The sequence below is a fragment of the Meles meles genome, chromosome 5 (assembly GCF_922984935.1).
Source record: "Meles meles chromosome 5, mMelMel3.1 paternal haplotype, whole genome shotgun sequence".
NCBI lineage: Eukaryota > Metazoa > Chordata > Mammalia > Carnivora > Mustelidae > Meles > Meles meles.
This window is the reverse complement of record NC_060070.1, coordinates 87,764,470-87,783,629: the sequence shown is the minus strand read 5'-3', so window position 1 is coordinate 87,783,629 and position 19,160 is coordinate 87,764,470. Positions and strand designations below refer to the sequence as shown.

General features: G+C 54.5%; 1 protein-coding gene across 1 annotated transcript in view; it reads right to left on the bottom strand.

Annotated features, from left to right (window-relative positions):
• Window positions 1–923: 923 nt before the first annotated feature.
• The window catches only part of GLP1R (glucagon like peptide 1 receptor), a 31,710-nt gene continuing 13,473 nt past the window's right edge, over window positions 924–19,160 (bottom strand). The window contains exons 4-13 of the mRNA XM_046005787.1: window positions 16,398–16,516; window positions 15,923–16,029; window positions 12,200–12,353; window positions 11,499–11,658; window positions 7,184–7,244; window positions 6,638–6,707; window positions 6,429–6,517; window positions 5,971–6,109; window positions 5,081–5,122; window positions 924–1,191 (exon numbers count right to left, since the gene is read on the bottom strand). Of these exons, the coding sequence (XP_045861743.1) occupies window positions 1,024–1,191; window positions 5,081–5,122; window positions 5,971–6,109; window positions 6,429–6,517; window positions 6,638–6,707; window positions 7,184–7,244; window positions 11,499–11,658; window positions 12,200–12,353; window positions 15,923–16,029; window positions 16,398–16,516 (1,109 nt within the window). The 3' untranslated portion in view covers window positions 924–1,023. The remainder of the gene's footprint in view (window positions 1,192–5,080; window positions 5,123–5,970; window positions 6,110–6,428; window positions 6,518–6,637; window positions 6,708–7,183; window positions 7,245–11,498; window positions 11,659–12,199; window positions 12,354–15,922; window positions 16,030–16,397; window positions 16,517–19,160) is intronic.

Below are 19,160 nucleotides of genomic sequence, written 5' to 3'. Positions count from 1 at the left end.
GGAAGACTGCCTCCATGGTAGCAGTGGCGACTGGTAGTTTACCCCAGAAGTCTCTTAAAGTCAGAGGGCACAGCCAAACTCCCATGCTAACTTGCACGGGATACATAATCTGGTCACAAAAGGCCTTTCCCCAGAGAGGCAGAAGTAAAGCTCTCAGCCCTCTGGGTTCCCAAGAGTTACAGGTACAATGGACCATCCGGTGCAGGTGGTCCTGAAGTTTCCTCATTGAACCCCAGAGGGTTCTGGAGCATCTCTAGAACAGAATTCAGAGCTTGTCCCAAATGCTGGGCTCCTTAGCAGTAGGCCTGCCTTGTTCCCTGGGCATAGGGTAGCGGGCACCCAGGCAGGGCAGGCACCCATGGGAGAAGTGGGCACCAGCAAAGGAACCCGTCGGGCACCTTCTCAACTTTCACGCCCAACACTACCCACAGCCACTTCTAGAAATAGCTGCTGCTGGAAGCCCAGACAAAGCCTCCGCCAAGAAGTTGGGTGGTGAGATGACCGGGCAAGATGAACAAGCAACGCAGACGTGGGAGAAGCATCCCTTCACGGGGAGGTGGTGGGGATGGTGACCCAACCCGAGGCAAGCAGGGTTGGCTCGCGTTCCCTCAGCTCTGTGTGGCTGGGTTATACAAGCCTCTTCTCTCGCATGCCCCAATCGCGCTAATAAGCCATTGACCTTGAGTGCAAGTCCGGGGCTGATTTGCTGCTCTGTCTTGGGGTACCCCAGGGGCCTGGTGGCTTCACGGGAAGAAATCCTCCTCAGTTCAGCAGCAATTGGTTTTTCTCTCCTTCTGCCACGGTGATCAAATTAGCAGAGCTGTTTTTCCGCAGAGGAAACGTGGCCACGGATCCCAGGAGGTACTGCCCGTTTGCCTGTCTGATGGCTTTGGGAAGGGAAAGCGGGGATGGATGTGAGCGTGTGTCCCTACCCCGCCCCAGCCCTGGCAGGGGCTCTCCCACCTGGGATGGCCAGCCAGCCAGCCAGCAGTGAGACCACAGGGAGGGCAGGTGTGGGGGGTCTTAGCTGCAGGAGGCCTGGCAGGTGGCTGCGTAGACGCTGCTGCCCACGGTGCCCCCGCTGCTCAGGCTGCTGGTGGGGCACTTGAGGGGTCTCATGCTGCTGTCCCCCTGGGTGTGCAAGTGCTTGAGCCGCCAGCGCTCCCAGCTCCTCCGAAACTCCAGCTGGACCTTCCGTGGGAAAAGGAGGGAAACAACAGCCATCATGCAAACCAATTGTCCACAAAATGGCCCCATTATTACATTAGCAGGGAAGGGGGAAAAATATCCACTGCATTATATTAAAAGACACAAGTCAAGGCCTTTGGGCGCCTAAATTAATATGCCAATAAAACTGTTTATCGTTGTCTCTTATTTTCTGCCTCTCCTCAGAAGAGGGATGAGGTTGATGATCTAATTGGTCTCTTCCATCTCTAAACTCTGTGACTCAGCTAAGTCCCCTCCGCAATCCATCACGCTATTGTTTAACGAAAGAGAACGAGAGTGAGAGCAATGTGGAGACCGGAGCCGGAGGGAGAAGACGAGGAGGAGGGAGAGCCTGATTTCTGAGCAGTGTGGAGCCCAGTGGCCAGAGCCTGCCTGCCCAGGACCGCCCTGGTGTCTTGGGCAGCAACATGGGGGACCCAGGTGTGGGTGCCAGAGGGAGGTGGAGCAGACTGTGCATCCAGCTGTCCCGCTCTACGCCAGCTCACTGCATGGCTGGGCACCTGTGGCGAGTGTGCCAACAGGGGGTATGGGGACACCCCAGGGGGATAGGAGCCTCTGCTTGTGCAGCAGCATGGAGGCCCATCTTGTCTCACAGCCTTAACTGCAGAGGCTGGGGAGAAGGAGGGTAAATGGAGGCACATCTGTGGGAAGCTACTTCAGGGACTGAGGCGGTTTCATGAACACCAGCAGGAAAAGGGACGGGCCTGGGACTTCTCAGAGCTCTGATCCATGCTGCTCTTTCCGCCGGGACCACCTCGTCCTCATCTGGGATCCCCAGACCTAGCCTGTGCCCCACATACAGCAGGCCCCCCACATGTGCTTTGTAAATGAGCTGAGGGAAGGAGCGGGTGACAAAACAAGCACCTGACACTGGGCTCCTTGTGCTACTGAGTTATTACAGTGAAACAGGGGGTGACGCCACGAGTCCCAGACACCTGTCCCTGCGCTTACGGTGGTACACTTCCTCACCTGCTAAGTTTACCTGACTCCCTGCCTCTGAAGTCCTGTCTGGCCAGGCCTCAGGCTCTGGGATTTGGGAGGAATGGGTGAAGCTCACTCACTCCTGTCTACACTTGGGGGGAGAGGCAAAGCGGCTGCTCATGTGCCACAGCTGGATAGTGGCAGATCTGGGATTGACACTCAGGCTTCTGGGTCAGAGCCACGGTGAGAGGACACGCGAGCCACGATAGAACCTCCCCTCCCCTAGGTCTGCTCTCCTGGCAGCTGAGGCAGGACCCACGTCCAGGCCATCTTTTCAGGTCAGAAGTACCTGGCATTGCCATGGCAGCCCTGGGCCTGGAGAACAGCTTTTGTGGACAGAGATCTCAGCCCAGGAGCCACGTGTGTTTCTGTGGCCAAGTGAAGGTGACACGTCTGTCCTGGTGCCTGGAGGAGCCAGGGCCTGAGGCGTCACTGGGAACTGGGAGGCGCACTTGAACAAGGCAAGTGTCGGAGCAGGCCTCCTGGACCCCACAGCCTGAGCCTGGGAGAGCCCAAGGGGAGAGGCCAGCTGGGGATCTGGTGACTCAGGGGTCATTAGTTGCCAAGGATCCAGTGGGATGTGTGCCAGCCCCTCCCTCCTGACAAAGCTGGGCCAGCCCTGGGGGGGTGGATGAAGCGGGGAGGTGATGGGTGACGGGCTTTGAGGAAGAGAGCCGGGAGGAGACTCGGCCAGGGCCCAGGAGACTTTCTGCAGAAGTGGTGGGGAAGGCTGGCACACGCGTGTGTTGGGGGAAGCACGTGCTGCCAGCAGGGATTTGGGGAAGAGGGGGGAGGAGGGGGAAACTGGAAAGGAACCGCGAGGGACGCAGAAGGTGAGAAGGCACAGAAGGGAGCCTCATCACTCCAGCCCGCCCGGGGACGCCTGCCACCCTGCCCCGTCCCTGGGAAGTAAAGCAGCAGCGCTAGGGCCAGGAGGCACGTCACCCCTCTGGCTGAGAGTCATTCCTGAGGGGAGTGCTGCCCTGCAGAGCTGCCGGTTCCTTGTCTCTCAGCATTTTCTTCAGGTCTTTAGGAAGTTCTTTGTGAGGGCTCGGGTGTGGGAAAGAGCTAGGCTGGTGTCTCGTGTGCCTCCCATGGAGCAAGGGCCTGTCTGGAGGACAAGGCCCCTGTGAGTGTTCTCTGCACCAGCCTTCTCTCCTTCCCCCACCACCCTGCACAAAGCCCGGTCAGCCCTCTGAGACTGGCCAGAATGCCTCTGTGGACCACTCTGTGTCTGGCTCTGCCTCCCCTTCCCAGCCCTGAGCCATTAGTGAAGACCCCTCCCCGTCCACCAGCCCCACCACCTTTGAACTGTTGAACTGGGGCTATTCATTTCATTTTGCCAAGGCTTAATTTCCTCACCTGTATAATGACAATAGCCCCTGCTGCACAGATTGCATTTACTAAAGCAGGTGAGCACCTTATACACAGTAAACCTTCAGGAAGCGTCTCCCTCCCTTTTAGAGATCCATGTGCTCTGAGCATTGTTAACTGCACTTTGCAGAAGAGGAGACAGGTGTCCCACTGTGGGCATGTGACTTGCCCAAAGCTGCGCAGCTCATTAAGCGGTGGGGCCCAGATGAGAGCAGGGACCTGAAGCCACAGCCCACGCCCCACCTCTGTCCCACCACGTCGCATTGTGCTCTGAGCCATCTCACAGCTCCCTGAAATACCAAGGTCCCTACACACTGCCATCACCATGTCTCCCATGCCCACAGCGCAAGTAAAAGTACTGTATGAATGCAGACTCTTGAGATCTCCGAACTCCGGGATCCCAGACTCGGTGACAGAAGCCACACCAGGAGCACCGGCTCTTGGAGGAGCCATGTCCTCGGGTTATTTGAGCCCCAGACTCACGGATATAAACCCTCACCTGGGCCTGAACAGAGCTGAGAGAGGCCTCCAGTGGCTCCCCAGAGTCTGGAATGGGAGATTTCCCATCCTCCCTTCCTTGCTGGGGTCCTTCCCTGTGGCTACTTCCCCAGAGGGCTCTGGCGCCACATCTAGTATTACCATTTGTTTCCCTCCTGGAAGGAGGTGGGAGGGGTGCTGTGGCATTTGTGACACCCGGTCCGATGGCATGGGGCTGCTCCTGCTCTGTGCCAGCACAAAACTGGGTACCTGGGTAGAAGGGGCCTTCCCCAGGCACCATAGGCACAGGTACCCCTCCCCAGGGGCTGACGGTCTCAGGGAGGTGAGGGCTATGGTCCAGGAGGATCCACAGGAGAGGAGAGGGTATGGGGGTTAGCAGCAGCCCCCTTCTTCCACCCCAGCAAGCAGAAAGCCCCTGGAGGAATGCACCCCTTTGCCATGGTGGGCGGGGCTCTCCCCTGCACACACACAGTGGGCACGTCCCTCTTTCTGTTAGAACGCATTCCAGTCCCAGCTCTGCCTCCACTTCCAGGCTAAACCTGGGGCATGTTTCCTATTCCCTCTGATCTCCAAGGATTCCATGTGTGAAAAATGGGAATATTAAAACCATAATTTTAGCAGGGATTTCTTTTTGGTGGTGGTAGGGTAAGCAGTGACAAATAAGATAGTGATTATTAAAGCCCCAGTATGTGACTTGGGTACGTATGCTGTTGAATCATCTTTTAACCACCACCTGTTCACTCCAGACCCCCTTCACACGAGGCTGGGGCTTCCCCAAGTTCACACAAATTAGGGTATGCCTGTGTGTGTGCGTGAGAGAGAGAGAGAGAGACCCGCGTACAGAAAACAATGCATGGACAAGATGCTTCCTCAGGTCTAGTGCCTAGTGGGATGGGTAGGGGGCTTCAGCTGAAAAGATGGATGGGAGTCCCCACCGACAACTCCAGAACAGCCTACAAGCATCCCGTAAGGGTCCCCACCGTCCCCCCTCAGGCCTTACCTCATTGTTGACAAAGCAGTACAAGATGGCGACCATCAGCCCCTGGAAACAAGAGCCACGTCAGCAGGGAGGAAGCAGGAGGGAGGTGCCTTACAGGAGACCCCAAACTCCTTGGGGCTCTAGTCCCAACACCCATCTCCTCAGAATGGGCAGCCCCAGCAGGCCCAGAGCCCACGTGGTGGGTTCCTTCTCCTTTCCTTTCTGGAGAAACAAGAAGGCCCTTGCTTAGATACTGCAGAAGCTCTTCCTCCTTGAGGAGGTCTGACCCTAGGAAGTCCTCTGATCACGGGCCATCTCCCCCACACGGCTCCGTCTGCTCACTCAGCACACTCGGTGCTCCAGAGCTGTCATCTGTGTGTGTGCGCGCACACATACGTGACGAACACGTGCGTGGGCCTACATGCGTGTGGCCCTCCCACAGGCCTCCTGAGGGACTGGGACCAGGCTCTCATACATCTGTGCCTGCGGGATCAGCTAATACTAGGGGAGAGGATGAATCCTTGGCTTTGGAAACTCTGTGATGTGACACATCTTGTTTTAACACCTCTGAGCATCAGTTCCCCCCTGTAAAATCGGGCGACCCGCACACCTCCTGGGGTGCTGCGATGACAATGTTTGCAAAGGCCCTGGTGAGGTGTCTGCGCCCAGCAACAGCCCGGGATTCAGCCGCTGTGATGACAGGCAGAGTGCCCACAGCTGCCTCTGGGAAGGTGTCTTGTCCCACGTGAGGGTGCCAGGTGCCGATTCTAGCCCCAGCTCTGCTCCAGCCACTGAACTCTGGGCATAGCCCACTTCCCCGCCGGCCCCAAGGTGCCTGTCGGCACAGTGCGGGCTGGTCTCTACCCCACTGCCACTCTGCGACCTGGCAAGTGAGGAGGTCACAGGCTCACTTGGAAAGAGGTGAAGGACAGCTCTGTGAACAGCTTGATGAAGCGCAGCGTCCCCCGGGCGTGCTCGTCCATCACAAAGGCAAAGACGACCTCGTGGGTCCCCAGCAGAGGGATGAGCGTCAGTGTGGACTTGGCAAGTCTAGGGGGTGGGGGGTGAGGACATCGTTCTGGATCTCTTCCAATGGACTCTTTTCCCCTTTCTGTGCCCCGACCCCACATCTGGGACAGCAGACCCTCCCACCCCAGACACACTGGGCTGGGCTGCCTGGCAGGGGGGAAGTAGAGGTCAACACCCCCAGAAGGTCAGGACCTGCCCAGGACAAGGCTTGGGGTCCCAGGCTGGCCCAGGTGGGAAAAGAAGGTCATGTGGGGTCCCGAGCTCAGGACCCCAGGATCTGTCCGTCTCTTCCGGAAACAAGGGCGAAGGGGACCCAGCAGAGACAGCTCGGGCACATCACCTGCACTTGATGTCCGTCTTGCACATGACATTGGCTTTGAGCTTGGACACCACAATGCAGATGACCCGGATAAAGATGAGGAAGTTCACCTGCAGGGCAGACAGGAGGGGGCGGCTGGGGGCCCTCTCAAAACACCCACAATCTCCCGGTCTTTCTGCAGCAGCTCTGGATGCCAGAACTGCCACGCCCACCCCCACGCCGTCACTCACCCCAATGGCAAAGAGAATGGGCAGCCGGATGATGAGCCAATAATTCATGTTGGAGTTCCTGGTCCAGCAGCTGGAGGGGAAGGGAGACAAAGAGCCCCCAGCTCACAGAGCAGGCCCAGGGGCACACAGATACGGCCACCATGAGCCACCCAACAACCAGTCCCACAACTCACACAGAGTTCTTTAAGCCACACACACACACACCCACCCACACCCACAGCCAGAGTCCTAAATACATGGTCAGAAGGATACACATGGCCCCTTCAGGAACCCACGAACAGTCAAGTGTGTGCCTAGCATTACACACAAAATAGCAGAGACATTTCATAATTATTACAGAAAAGCCACTACATGGTCCTTGGGCCCAGCACCGTCTGCCATCACACAGTCCCAGGGAAGGACAGGGAGGGGGTACTAGAGAACTGAATCTGTAAATGAAGCTCCTGGTCCCTCAGTTTATTCTCCCAACAGGTAGTAGCGACATGCCCCAGGGACCAAGGAATCCCGTGGGGTCTGAGGATGGGGACCCAGGAGCAGGACACTCACCCCTCATCCTCATAGAGGTACTTGACAATGCCCCAAGGGATAACAAACAGCAGGGGAACACCTGAGAGGAGAGAGGGAAAGAGAGAGAGAGGGGAGAGGGGCTGGCAGGCCCGAGCCAGCACCAGGCACACCCAGGGGCCTCTCCTTCCCCAGGCCTCTCCTGCCTTCATGCCCTTCCCTTGCCGGACCACGAAACCACTTCCTAGCAGGTGTGGAACAAGGCTGGTCTGGGAGCATGGGAGAGCGGAGGCGGCACGGACACCCACCTCCCACCCCACACACCAGACTCTCCCTCAGAGAAAGGATCCCACCCTGTTACTCCTGTATCTGTCCTCATGCCTCGCCCCTCCCTCCCAGGCACACTGTCCGAGCTTGTCTGCAAGTCCTGGCTGAATCGTGAGGATGCAGACACCCAAGTAACAGAGGGACAAGACCATGGAGTGTGGAGAACATGCTGGTGAGGTGGGGACAGGCCAACTCTCTGATGCCCTCCTCCCCCTCTGTGGCCCTTGTGCCCAACTCAGTCAGCTTCTTCATGCACCGGAAGCCCCTCTGGCCACCTGTACCTGCTCTCACTGCAGGTGGCTGAGCAGAAGCCTGGAGGGGAGGTAGGGACCCCAACTTTGAGGCCAAGAGCCCAGCTAACCGCGCAGTGGCCCAGGGTAACAACAGCTCCAGCGTCCACACTCTGCATTTGGCTGAGACTCAGCTGGTGTGGCAGGTGGCCTCTAGGAAGGCCCCCCGCGACTCCCAGCCCCCAGTATTCACACTGTGGGGTAGCCTACGCTGTGTCAGGATCGGTCTGCGTGACCTATAACGTGCGCAGAAGTGATGGCATGTCACTTCTGAGATTCAGTTATAAAACACTGTCTTAAAAGGTTAGAAAAGGCTTGTCTTGGCTCTCTCTCTCAATCTGATGGCTTCCTCTGGGGGACACCAGTTGCCAGGTCGTGGGGGTGCTCAGAGAGCCTGTGGAGGCCCCCGTGGTGAGGAGCCAACAGGCAGCAAAGGGCCTGCACTTCCTGATAACCTCGCAAGTGAGTTTGTGGGGGACTCTCCAATCCCAGTGAAGACTTGTGGTGACAACATCCCAGGGTGACAGCTTGACTGCATCCCTGTTAGAGACTTGGAGCCAGAGGCATGCAGCCCCATAGAACCCAGATTCCTGCCCATAGCAACTGCGAGAAGAATGGCTGCTTTCAGCAGTTAAGTTGTGGGGTCTTTGCTCCCCAGGGGACAGCCTCATTCATCTTCAGAGCCTTGGTGCTTGGCTCACCCTGAGGGCTCAATACGTTTGCTGACTTCAAACGGAATGCCCATCCTCACAACGGACGGAGATGAGGCAGGAGCTCAGGAGGGCACAAGTGGGACTAGAACCTAGAACGCAGGGCTGCCATTCCATGGCCACGCCAACCACCTTCAGCGGCTTTCTGTACCAGCTCCCCATGCCTGTCCCTACGGGTGCCTCTTGCAGGGTGGGAGGTGTGGGCATCTGAGCTAGGTAAGAGTGTGCGTACTGCGGTGTGCACACACAGATGTGAGTGTGTGGTGGTGGGGCAGTCCGTGCCTATGCCTGTGTGGCCTTAGGGGGTCTCCCCAAGAGCACGTTTCACCAGCCTTTCTTGTCGCCATGATCCGTGTCCCCAAGAGCAGCTCCTAAGCAGGAGGGATGCCTGGAATACAGCGCAGACGGTACAGAGGAAACAGCAGCTGACTGTCAGTTTTCATCGGATCTCCTTCTCCCTGGTCATTTATTGTCACACAAGCCAGACCTCTGAACATCCATGATGCTTTACCAACAGGCCCTCGTGAGACTGCACAAGGGACGGGTGGCTTCCATAGCACGCCACACAGAAGATGCTCAAAGATGATGGAAGGAAGGAATGATGAGTGGATTGATTTATCAGTGAGAGCAGGGGAATTCTCCTGGCAAGAACCTGCCAGTTTCCTGAGCCACGCACGCCTGTGAATACCTCCCTCTTGGACATTCCCAGTCACCTGCTGGTCCTCCAGGATTGGGGACTCACTCATGTTATCAACAAGACCTGGCAAACATCACTCACTCATCAGTCTCTCCTTAACAAAGCCTTTTTAAAAATGCAGGCACAGTTATGCCACACGCAAACACGACGTGCTCTCGGCTGGCCGCGTCTTTCCGCTACTTAGAAAGTCAACAAGACAGGCTGGAGGGTGAAAAAGCCCAAAGTAAGACACATAGAACTGGCCCTGAGAAATAATGGTTCCCTTCTCCATCACGTGCCTTCCCCCAGGCAGGCTCTTTGTGGTGTGTTATGGGGACACCCCGCTGCTGGCAGATGGCAAGAGAAGCTGACAAGTCTTCTGGGGACTCCGCAGCTGTGTCCGAGTTTTCATTTTGATTCTCCTGCCAGCACGTGAAGCTGAAAGTTGTTTCCAAGCACCCTAACATGGGCTAGGTCCCCGGGCCCCACAACAGAGCTCTTTGCAGATCTGTCTTTGTGTCCTCTGTCCCTGCCCCTTTGTCTTTCCCTGTATCTTCCCATCCCAATCCCTCAAGAGGGAAGGAACGCCCCCTTCAAGGGTCCCACCCCTCTACCCCCTCAGACCCTGAGTTACGGCATGAGGTGGTAGGAAAAGATGGGCACCCCTCCCCCATTTCCCACTCAGAAACCCAGGATGCCATGTGCCCCCACCCTCCAGCAACCACCCACACTCCTCTGCATACATCACACTGTCCCTCTGATTGTTCCTGCCCTCAGGTCGCCATGGAGACAGGCACTAACAGCGCTGATGCTATTTCCCAGAATGGACAGGCATGGTCCCCCACCCTAAGGATAGCCTTCCCCGAGCTCCCCTCAGTGATGTAAAGCCACCCACCCTCAGCCAGTGGCAGGGCTCTCCAGCTGCCCTCTGCCTGGCTGATGGCCCTAGCCTAGGAGGGGAGGAAGGCAGAACAGGGAGAGATGGGCCCTGGGGGAGGGAAGAGTGGGAGCTGGGAGCTGTACCCAGAGGCCAGGCCCACCTGCTCACTTGTGCAGGGGCCCAAGCTTGCTCAGCTGGGCATTCAGGGGATTCAAGAGGCAGCACAGGACAGAGAAGCTTCCATGACAGGCAACAGGGGCCTGGGGCCTGGGAGTCAGGAGGCCTGGTTCCAGGGCCTGCTCTGCCTGTAAGGCCCTGCCCTCTCTGGGCCTCAGTGTCTTCAAGATACTGATCACCCCCTTTAGAGGCCCCCTTCTACAATGGGGCCATATAGAGCCAAGTGGCTGACGGATACCAGCAGAAAGGAATGCAGAGAGGGGACAGGGGCAGGGAGGCTAAAAGGGCCAGACAACCAGTGGAGGCTTCCTAAGGAGGCGGGCTGAATGGATGAGGAGCCAGTATGGGAGGGGGACTTCACGTGGCCTTGACTGAGGCCATAAGTCTCCAGAGGTCGGAGGTCGGGGCGGAGTGGTCAGAGCAACCTGAGGCAGGGGAAGGAAGGAATGACAGTAGGGAATGACTGAATGGCAAGCTGGAGGTGGAGGGCAGGGACCTGTGGTGGGGGACAGGGCCATGGGCAGATTCGGAAGGGCCAGAGGGCAGGGTTCTCTGGCTCCCTCCCAGGGGGCTCCTGAGGCCCCTCCCGAGTAAGCACTGTTGCATTTGTTTTCCCCGTCATGGGGTGGGGGCTGCGGGGCTGCCGGTGGCGGGGGTCTCAGCCCCTGTCCTCATCAGAATCCCACACGGCGAAAGGCAGAAGCACAACCAGAAATGTTCCAGCAAAAAAAAAAAAAAAAAGACACAATGGTTCTCCGCAAACTTTTTTGGCTAGAACATTTCCAGCTGGGGTCCCGGCGCATCCGCGGTCCCTCCCTTCCTCAGTGGGCTTCTGGCTAAGCAGCCCTGCCCTGCCAGCTTCCTCGGAGCCCACCTCCTCACCACTGGCGGACAGAGCCACAGCCCCTCAGCACTCACCTACCAACCCCCTACCCTGAGCCTCAGAACTCTTCCATTTCCCTCAGGGCCTGGGGCTCCCTCCCCAAGGGTCTCAGAAGTAGAGCTGAGGACCGTGCCATGGCCGCCAGTGTGTGTGTGTGTGTGTGTGGTGTATCTGGTCAGACAGGGTGGAGGCCTCTGCTTCCACAAAGTGGGAAGGGTTCTGCAGGGAGGGAAGGGTAACCGCAGCCCCATTATCTGGGGTTATCCAGCAGGCCTGGCCCTGCTGGCCCAGCACTGTGTTCTCAGTACCAAGCCGGCTTCCTGGTGGTAGTCCCGAGAGAGGTCAGGGTCTCCCACTTCCCACGCCACAGGGTGGGGTGGAGGGGCGCGTGAGACAAAGGACTGCGGGCCTTACCCCAGCCTATGCTCAGATACAGCCTGAAGATGCGCTGCTCGGAGAAGACGGAGAAGGCCAGAAGCGTGTACAGGTACACACCCTCCACCAGGAGCCAGTAGTAGTTGGCTGCCACGCAGTACTGCATGAGCAGGAACACCAGGCGGCAGCCCAGAGAATCCTGGGGGCGGAGAAAGGGTCCCCAGGGGACAACAGCTCTGCCCCCTGCCTCCCTTGGTCCCTCTCCCCATCCTGCCCCAGCCTCTACCCTCCCGCCTTGAATGCAGGAGGAGGGAGCTAAGGCCTTCTTGCCAGGGCCAGCGCTAAGAACTTGGACCTGCTTTAGCACACCGAGTCACTACGGTGGTGGAAGAAGCCATTAGCCCCATTACAGCTAGGAAAATCGAGGTCCAGAGACGTTAAACGACTCACCCCAAGCTCTACAGCTAGTTAAGGAGCAGAGCTGGGAGTCCAGCCTGGGTCCGTTTCCCAAATCCCCTTCCTGGGTCAGACAGAAGTCCTTAGGGGCAGGGAGAGGGTCCACCTCCTTAGACTGGGGGATCCCAAGGGGCGACTGCCTGTCCCATCGGACTGGGGGCTCCCTGAGGACCAGGTGGGGGCAGCTTTTGCGCTTCTTTGTGCCAGGTCTGGGTGGGGCGGGGGAGGCTGCCTTCCCTGACTGTGCAACCCTCCCCGGGGCCCTTCCTGACCGAGCCACACACCTGGTAGGAGAGGAGCCCATCCCACTGGTGCTGCTGGGGGGCCGTGCTGTACATCCACTTGAGGACCGCGTCCCTGATGAAGACGGACAGGGCTCGCAGGATGAAGGACGCAAACAGGTTCAGGTGGATGTAGTTCCGGGTGCAGTGCAGGTGTCTGTGGGACAAAGCAGGGCTCCTTCCTGGCAAGATGGCCGGCGGGTCTGCTCCACAAGCCTCAGTTCTCAAGCTAACGAACCCCCTCAGGCATGTGTCTGCCTCTGGGACCGTGTCTTTTCTTCCTCTGAAAATGCCCTTCTTCCTCATAACCCTGAAAATTCTCTGGGCCCAATGTAAGTCCTGCCTCTCCACGAAGCCCTCAGTTGTGTGCTCACTGCCACCCTCCGTCCTCAGTTGTGTGCTCACTGCCACTATCCTTCCTTCTACGGCGTCTTCTTTTCTACAGAGTCGTGTAAGCCAAGTGATTTGTGTGTGAGGACCCCTCAACCCAAGAGAGACCTCATGAGGAAAGGACCCACCTCTCACATGCCTCAAGGTTGCCTTACAGAGGGCTAGGGCGAAGCACATGGTAGGAATTCAGGAAGTATTAGACACAATTTCAATATCTTTTCAGGTAAAAAACGCAGAGCTAACTAAATACAAGGGCGTTTCTTAATTTGATAAGGGCTATCGAACCACACGGGGAGCAAATATCATGCTTAACTGAGGAATTTTATAAGCATTTCCTTCAAATTCAAGTAGATAAGGATTGCCTAGCCTAACAAAACTATCATCATGTCTATTGAACATCATAGTCCAGATCCTGGCCGCTGGAAGAGTGCAAGGGAAAAAAAAATCATAAGAATTGGAAATAAAAGAACAAAATTGTCATTATTTGTAGAGGGGAGAGTATCTTCGCTGAGAGTTCAAAATAATCTACACATAAATTATTAGAACCAATTAGGAGAGTTCATCTAGCAAGGTTGCTGATGTGCGTTTATGTATAGCAGCAATAAACACTTTAAAAACAAATTTCAAAAATTCACTTACAATTTTTTAATTGGCTACATAGAAAAAAGTCCAACAGAAGATGGGCAGGTTCTCTATGGAGGATATAATAAAACTTGCTTAAAATTGTTAGAGAAGACTTAAAATCCTACGTTAATGGATAGAAAGACTCACTATTTTGAGAGTGGCAATTGTCGCCACTGTAACTGATAAATTCAATATAGCTATACTAAAAACTCCAACAGAGTTGTTTTTGTTTGTTTGTTTGTTTTCCTGGAACTCTCAAAACATACAAAGAGCCAAGGGCCAAGAATACACCAGACACACCTAAAGAACCACAAAGTGGGCTTTTACTTTAAGAGAACTGAGGTTTTCAATGAGTTTATAGTAGTTAAGCCCTCATGATACTGACAATCGGACAGATAAATAGACCAATGGGCAAGAATACAGATGACAGAAAGCAACCCAGGCAAAGATAACTCTGGCTGCATTGTAGAGTAAGCGCCCTAAACCCAAAGGGGAAAGGATGAGCTATCATAAATGGTACTAAAGCAATTAACTTGACGTGTATATGGAAACAACATTAAGTCTCTTAACTTCACCATCAACAAAAATTAATTCCAGGTGGACTAAAGAGTCAGAAGGAATGCACGGAACTTATGACCCTGGGATAAGGAAAGATTTCTTAAACAAGACCATAAAGAAATTTGGTCTTTGGGGAAAAAATTGGTAGTCTTGGGGCGCCTGGGTGGCTCAGTGGGTTAAGCCGCTGCCTTCGGCTCAGGTCATGGTCTCAGGGTCCTGGGATCGAGCCCCGCATCGGGCTCTCTGCTCCACAGGGAGCCTGCTTCCCCCTCTCTGTCTGCTGCTCTACTTGTGATCTCTCTCTCTGTGTCAAATAAATAAATAAAATATTGAAAAAAAATTGGTAGTCTTTTTTAATCAATTGGCAAAATCAATCTGTATCAATTAATAACATTTATGATAAATTTTATCCGTAAAAATGGATACATTGATATGTTTCATTTCATTAAAATCAAGGACTTCCAGGCATAAAGGTCACCACCAAGTGAGTGAGAAAATAAATCATAGATTAAGAGAGGATATACCCTGGATTAGGATCGAGAATATATAATGAAAGGCAAGATAGTAAAGAAGAAGCCAAATAAGCCAATAAAAAAAAGTAAGCAAAGGATGGGAGTAAGTGATTCAGAGAATGAAACAGATGCAAGTGCTTGATCCTTCTAGGAATCTGGGCTGTGCCAATTAAAATCACGAGATATTTCACACACTTCAGATTAGCCACAATTAGGTAAAAATACTAACTACTGGTGAAGATGGTAAGCAAAGGCAATTCTCATCTATTACTGGTAAGAGGGCAAATATGACCACTTTGGAGAGCAACCTCACCTAATAAATAAACAAAATCATGTGGTGTTCAGAGCAGGCGTTTCTACTCAGAGGTGTGCGCCCCAGCCCCCCCCCGCCCCCCCCCCCCCCCGGAGAAATACACAAGGGGTCATAAGTAAGAATGTTGCTTGTAGCCAGGTTTGTAATTCAGAGGAGAAGAAAAAATGGAAAACCTCAAGTACCCATTAAAGTGATAACAAATAAATTGTAACATGTTATACAACAGAGTCCGGAGTGACAGTTAAAATAAATGAAACAGAACTACCTGTATCAACACAAATGAATCTCACAAAAACACGCCAGGCCAAAAATAACATTGCAAAAGGGGTTGTACAACATGCCCTTAAAAATATGCAAAACCCGCAGCTACATATTTTCAAAGATACTAAAAAGGTGGCAGAGGTATAGAGATGCAGGAGAATTATAAGTAGCCCCTTCGGGGGTTCCCTCTGGTTGGGGGGTGGCGGGTAGTGGCAGGGAGGGAACCCCCCAGGGCAGTGTGACTGTGCTGGGTATTGAGCACAGGAGTGATCAGTAGCAGCCACTGTATTTTCAGATCACTGAAATACTTCATAATACAAGGGGGGAATGTTCACTGAGTGAATGCATTTATTTTATTTTATTTTTTAAATTTATTATATTATATTTATTTATTTATTTTTGAGTGAATGCATTTATTAAGCACTGACTGTGTGCCCAGCATTCATTGTGTCAGGTGCCATGGGGGCAGCAAGAGGAATGAAGCCCGTCCTTGTTTCTGCTGGCTGGTGGCCTGAGGTCCCTGCACTCAAAATCCCTCCTGATCTTGAACCCAGGCCCCTCCCACCCACCTACCAAGTGCAGAGGGAGTGGGAAGAAGAGGGCCCTCTGGAAGGAATGGCTCACCAAGGTTAGCCATAGGTTAGGGCTGATACGCTCCAAAGAGAGCAAGCAAAAATCTCTAAATCCTTGAGCTCTTATCTAAAATCATAATGAATTCCTACTTAAGCTTTGCAGGCTCACAGGAGAGGATATCCCCTAATCCTACTACTCACTACTAAGGTTTGGGGGTGTGTGCCTCGTGTATTCCTTGTGTGGTGTTTGTTTTTTCTTTTTTTTGCAGTACTCTAAGCATGCTTTTACAGAGTAGAGATTAGACCAAGCATATAGTGTCCTAGTCCATGTTTTCAGCCTCGTAGGTGGGAAGGGGACAGGCTCTCCAGAGATCTCTTAGGAGAAGAACCTGCTGCATGGTCACTTTAGTTTGCTGCTCCCTCATCTGGAGACAGAGCGGGACGTTGGGATGGAGCAGCCCCTCCAGCCTCCCCCCCCCCCCCCCGGCCTTCTTACCTGAAGCTCAGGAGGATGGCCGAGGCGATGACCAGAGCGGAGAAGGACAGTGTGTAGCCCACCGTGTAGATGACGGAAAAGGACAGGAGCTGCTCCTCTGGGGAGCTCTGTGTGCACACGAGGGATACGGTGCGCATGAGGTAGCCCACGCCCTCCTCTCCCCCTTCCTTCTTTCCCCTTCCCCAGGGGACAGGGGCAGAGGCAGGGCCCTGAGTTAGGCTGCACAAGGGACCCCAGAAGTAAGAAAGAAAATAACCTATGGCCATGTCCCTTGGCTGCCTAGGGCCTAGTCCAAAGGCCAGTGGGGTGAACACACATCACCTCTGCCCTGAAAGCATGGTGTGCAAAGGCCCCGGAGACAGGGGGATAGATAAGATGGCCACAGACCAGCCCCCCAGATGCCCGGGGTCCCAGCTCCAGTTATGCTGGGACCCAGCTACTCCTCGCTGCCTCAGAGCCCCCATCTACAACTCACTCTCTCCCCTCGCTTGGACTCCTCGCACTCTGACAGGTTCCTCCAGGGTGAGCTGGAGTTGTCCTGGCGCAGCCACAGGCCCTCCGCTGTGCAGAATCGGTAAACGCGGCCCTGCAGCACTGGGCAGAGAGACGCACGAGCTGTGCCTTGGCCCAAAGCCACAGGCCCTTCATTCCTGCCCCAACGGTCACCCCGCTCTCCCCAGGACTGGCCTTTAGGAGTTAGCAACACCTCTTACACACACACACACACACACACACACACACACACTCAGGTCCTCCTGTCTTGTCATGTGCCCATGTGGCCCAGGACAGGAGAGGCAGCCACCCAGCCCCACCTCAGCCTTTTCCTCTCGGCCACCCTGGGAGGCAGTCTGAGGAAGCCATGATTTTGAGATGAGACAACTCTAGCCTATTTCCACGTCCTGCTTCTAGCCTCAAATCACACTCCTGACACGGTCTGGCGCTGACCACCTGAGAGCTCCACTGACACCCACTGTGACTTCTGGTTTTCGAGACTCAGTCCCTGGCTCCCTCCAACACTCCACAGACAGGACAGACCCTGCAACAGGTGCGTACAGAGCTGAGAGGGAGGAAGAGACACAGCCCTGACTCAGGGAGCCCCAGTCTGAGGGGGAGACATAGCTCTGTCCTCAGGGAGTCCTAGTCTGAGGGAGGAGACATAGCCCTGCCTTTAGGAAGTCCTAATCTGATGGAAATGACACACTCTTATCCTCAAAGATGGCCTGATCTAAATGATATCTAAATGATCATCAATCAGATGCCTGATCCATGATAGAGGCACAGCCCTTGGGGACACTCCACTCAAAGGGGGAAGACCCAGCTCCTCCCTTCAATGGGGATGTTGGGGATAGCGACAGCCCTTGGAGACCTCCCGGTCTAAAAGGAGAGAGAGTTCCAGCCCCTGTCCTCCGAGAGCTCCCAGCCTGAAGGAAGAAGCACAGTTTCTGGCTTCAGGGAATGAAGACTCTCACAGAAAAAAACAGTCCTCAGAAAGTTATAGCATAAATGCAAACTAAGAGAGATCAAACACAGGCCCAACAGAGCTGGGGTAGGACATTCTCTATGCCCATTCACATCAAGTCTACCACACCTCACCATCCCCCTACTCAGGGAGGTCGGTGACTTCGGGCCCCCGATTCACTGTGAGGTCATGAGAGGGAAAGAGTGGCTTACCTGTGCCTGGAAGGAAATGTCTCGTTACCTCTCTGGAGGATAATGTTAAGTCTGACCCCAGGACAAGGAAACTGGGGTCAAAACAGGGTTAGGTTCGTCCAGGGAGATCAATGAGGGAAACTGGAGCCAGGATGAAATTCAAAAGATTTAAAAATTCTAAAGGACTAAAAGATTTTAAGGACCAGCTATGGGGTGTCGTGGGAGGGAGGGAAAACAGAAGGAGGGAGAGAGGGAGGGAAAATGGAGGCCCTGGTCAGAAGTTTCCAGGTGGAGCGGCCGCAGTGAGAACTGTGTGTGGGAAGAGACTCGTTCACACGTGTGCATGATGGGAGCCCCACAACCCCAGGGCCTGCCTGGAAACGGCCCAGCAGGGACACAGCCGTCTAGACCAGGGGTCTGTCTTGCGGTTCACAAACCACCAGTCTGTCCACTCCTGGTATGTCAGACACCTGCAGGGGCTGTCAGTCAGACCCTCATCCTTCCTTACCACCGACCTCCAGTCACCCACGGCTGCTTCCCTGTTCACTCTTCTCCTTTCTCCCACTCTCTTTCATAAACAAGCCCTGAACCAAGGCCCTTTTCAAGAGACAGAAGTATCTGACAATACAGTAGGGCAAATCAGCTTCCAGCACCACTGCTTCTAGAAGGACCTGCATTCTAAGAGACTTAACCTGGAAGAGAAACAAAAACCTGACAACCTAATGGCGGGACTTCCAGCAGTGAGAAGAGTGGAGTCCCAACAACCCTCAAGTGCGTTTATCAACAAAATCAGGCCAAAACAAAGGCAGAGAAAGGTCTGGTTTTAGCAACTGGGAGGGTTCCTCTCAGGACCCAGTGCCTCTTTCATCTGCTGCATGGATGTCTGGAATTCTTTTTTTTTTTTTAAAGATTTTATTTATTTATTTATTTGACAGACAGAGATTTCAAGTAGGCAGAGAGACAGGCAGAGAGAGAAAGAGAGAGGAGGAAGCAGGCTCCCTGCTGAGCAGAGAACCCGATGCAGGGCTCGATCCCAGGACCCTGGGATCATAACCTGAGCCGAAGGCAGAGGCTTTAACCCACTGAGCCACCAAGGCGCCCCTGGATGTCTGGAATTCTTAACCAGGGCTTGAATCTTCTGAGATGAGGCCAAGCCAGTCTTCAGTGGTGGGATAACGTCAGAGCAGTGATGGGGATCTGGGCTGACCCCATAGGGAATGAGCCCTCACTGGCAACCCATTCTCATGACAGCAAGGGAGGAGAAAGGCAGAGGGCCCAGGGGGAAGGGAGAGGATATGGCAATGGGGCAAAAACCACCACTGTACCCAGTCCTCAGCCCACAGCAGGGTGACCCCAATAACACCCTAATAATACCACAGGTAACACAGGTGCACCCACAATTGCTTTCCCTCTCCACATGCGCCTTATACAGCCTCTCTGCAAGCTACACACTGGCCTGTGGCATGCCTGACACCTTTGAACAACACAACCACATTCCAAGGTAGATGTGGCAAGTCCCATTTTATGGATGGACAAACTGAGCCTTTGAGTGACCGGGTGACTTGCCCAAGTTCATCCAGCCAGGAAG